Source organism: Octodon degus, unplaced genomic scaffold, assembly GCF_000260255.1.
Source record: "Octodon degus isolate 3935 unplaced genomic scaffold, OctDeg1.0 scaffold00255, whole genome shotgun sequence".
Lineage (NCBI taxonomy): Eukaryota > Metazoa > Chordata > Mammalia > Rodentia > Octodontidae > Octodon > Octodon degus.
In genome coordinates, this window is record NW_004524831.1 from 2,099,339 (window position 1) to 2,101,528 (window position 2,190).

At 40.5% G+C, this 2,190-nt stretch overlaps 1 gene segment (V, D, J or C); it reads right to left on the minus strand.

Moving 5' to 3' along the window:
- Positions 1 to 1,552: 1,552 nt before the first annotated feature.
- On the minus strand, positions 1,553 to 2,190 carry LOC101582835. The segment is given in 2 exon segments: positions 1,553 to 2,013; positions 2,096 to 2,190. Coding segments are annotated over 2 exon segments (507 nt in total).

Genomic DNA, 2,190 nt, shown 5'->3' on the forward strand with positions numbered 1-2,190 from the left:
CGGGTTTATGCCACTCACTGCTCCCAGACCAACAATCAGATGAGAAAGAAGTGGAAAATAGTGCTTCTTGTCATGCTCAAACCAGCTGCTGTAGATGTCCAAATTAAATTGAAAACAATGTAAATATAAAACTTCACTTTAGAATGCAGACATGATGTTTAAGACATTGCTTCAGAGTTACTACGTCTCGGCTCTATTAACATCTAGATCCAGAAAAATATATGCTTAGGCAGTGTGCTATGATTGTGAGATGTGGGAAAACATTGATGGGCTCTAAATATGAGACCCTGAGAGTGGCCCCTCAATGGCAGAACCTACCGAGGTTCTCTAAGGCATTTCCGTATACCACCAGCAGCGGGGAACTAAACATCTTCAATAAATAATAACAATATGATTTAAAATGATAAAATAATGATGATAATTAGAAGAAAAATAATAAAAATAACAAGTGAACCCTCAGATCAACATAGACAAATTTTCCTGCCTTTCATACTAAAGGTCTTCTCATGAACAGGAACTGGGAAAAGAGTTTTCAGATTAAGAATCCCTGCAAATGTTTCTGATGGTGGAGGGCAAATCAGCAGAAAACAGAGAAATCATTTTCATGATTAAATGTTTCTACACATCAAAATTCAAGAGACTGCATGGTCAAGTTTAACTGTGAACAATGGTTTCACTGAAAATTTCTTGTGCAAACAATACTGAAATAAATGGATATAAAGCCTGACTTCTCAAGTGGAAGACTCAATACTATTATGGACTACTGGACTCTTTTAGAATATTTTGCTGAGTTTACACAACTATAATATTCAAGTAATGGAACTTAACAAAAAAAGAGGATACAGACGAATGTCCATTTTGTATCTGAGTATTCAAAGTGGTTAAGATAGGGCTGGTGAGATGGCTCAGTGGTCTAAAGCACCTACTTAGAACAAGCTTAGCAAAGCACAGGGACTGCAGTTCAATCCCCCAGCACCACATGCCAGCCAGCCCCGCCCCCTGGTGGGCTGAGCTGGCCACACACACACACACACACACACACACACACACACAAATAAATAAAGTTAAAAAAAAAACCAAAGTGGTTAGGATAGATATATAGTTACATTCTCTGAATGAATAGAGGGATTTGTCCTAATGGTGTTTGTAAATAGGATATCATGTCTGCATCTTGTACAGCAGTTAACCACTAGGAAGAATGTATGCAATGTGCTCATTATTGAAACTGTCCTACCAATTTGATTGGAAACTGTCTCATTGCTATTTGTTTCTCAATAAAATTATGAAAAAAAGGAATAGAAATGACCTACTAATATATACTTAAATACACAGAAAATTTAAGTAGGTAGAAATGTACAGAATTTAATATGCATGGTCCATCTCCAATGATTAACAATTTAACATCTTTCTGTTTCTGATCTTTTTGTTTTTAAAAAGTAAAATATTCTACACTTAAAAAAAGAGCAAAAAATGCCTGACTTCTTAAATGCATGACACAGGAGGACCAGAGATAGAAAAGATCCTTGGAATCTATATTCCTGGGAAGGGGATACTAATTACCTTGACATGAAACTCTCCAGGTTTTTACCACAGGCTGGTGAACTCGGTTAAATAGAGCAGTTTGGCTGATCGCCCCCTGCTGGTCCTGAGTTTCCTTGCAGCACGGTTTATGTTTTGACTTAAACTTGTATGAGATCACTGTGTATCTTGCACAGTAATACATGGCTGTGTCTTCCGCAGTGAGAGAGCTCAGCTGCAGGAAGAACTGGTTCTTGGCTGTGTCTCTGGAGATGGAGATGCGGTTCTTGACGGACGGGTCGTAGCCAGTGTTACCAACGGAGTTTATGTACCCCATCCACTCCAGGCTCTTTCCTGGGCGCTGACGGATCCAGTACCATGCATAACCACTGGTTGTGATGGAGAAACCAGAGACGGAGCAGGTGAGGGACAGCGTCTGTGAGGGCTTCACCAGGCCAGGTCCGGACTCCTGCAGCTGCACCTGGGACAGGACACCTGGGGACAATAAAATCTTCCTGTCAGTCTCCTGCTTTGAAAATCTTCATAAGGACATAGATCTGAGATTGAGGACACTCACCCTGGGGACATGTCACCAGGCACAGGAGAAGACCCAGCAGTCTCATCTTCCAGATCACACACTGCTTTTCTGTGAGAGCTCCGTGCTCTGTAAGG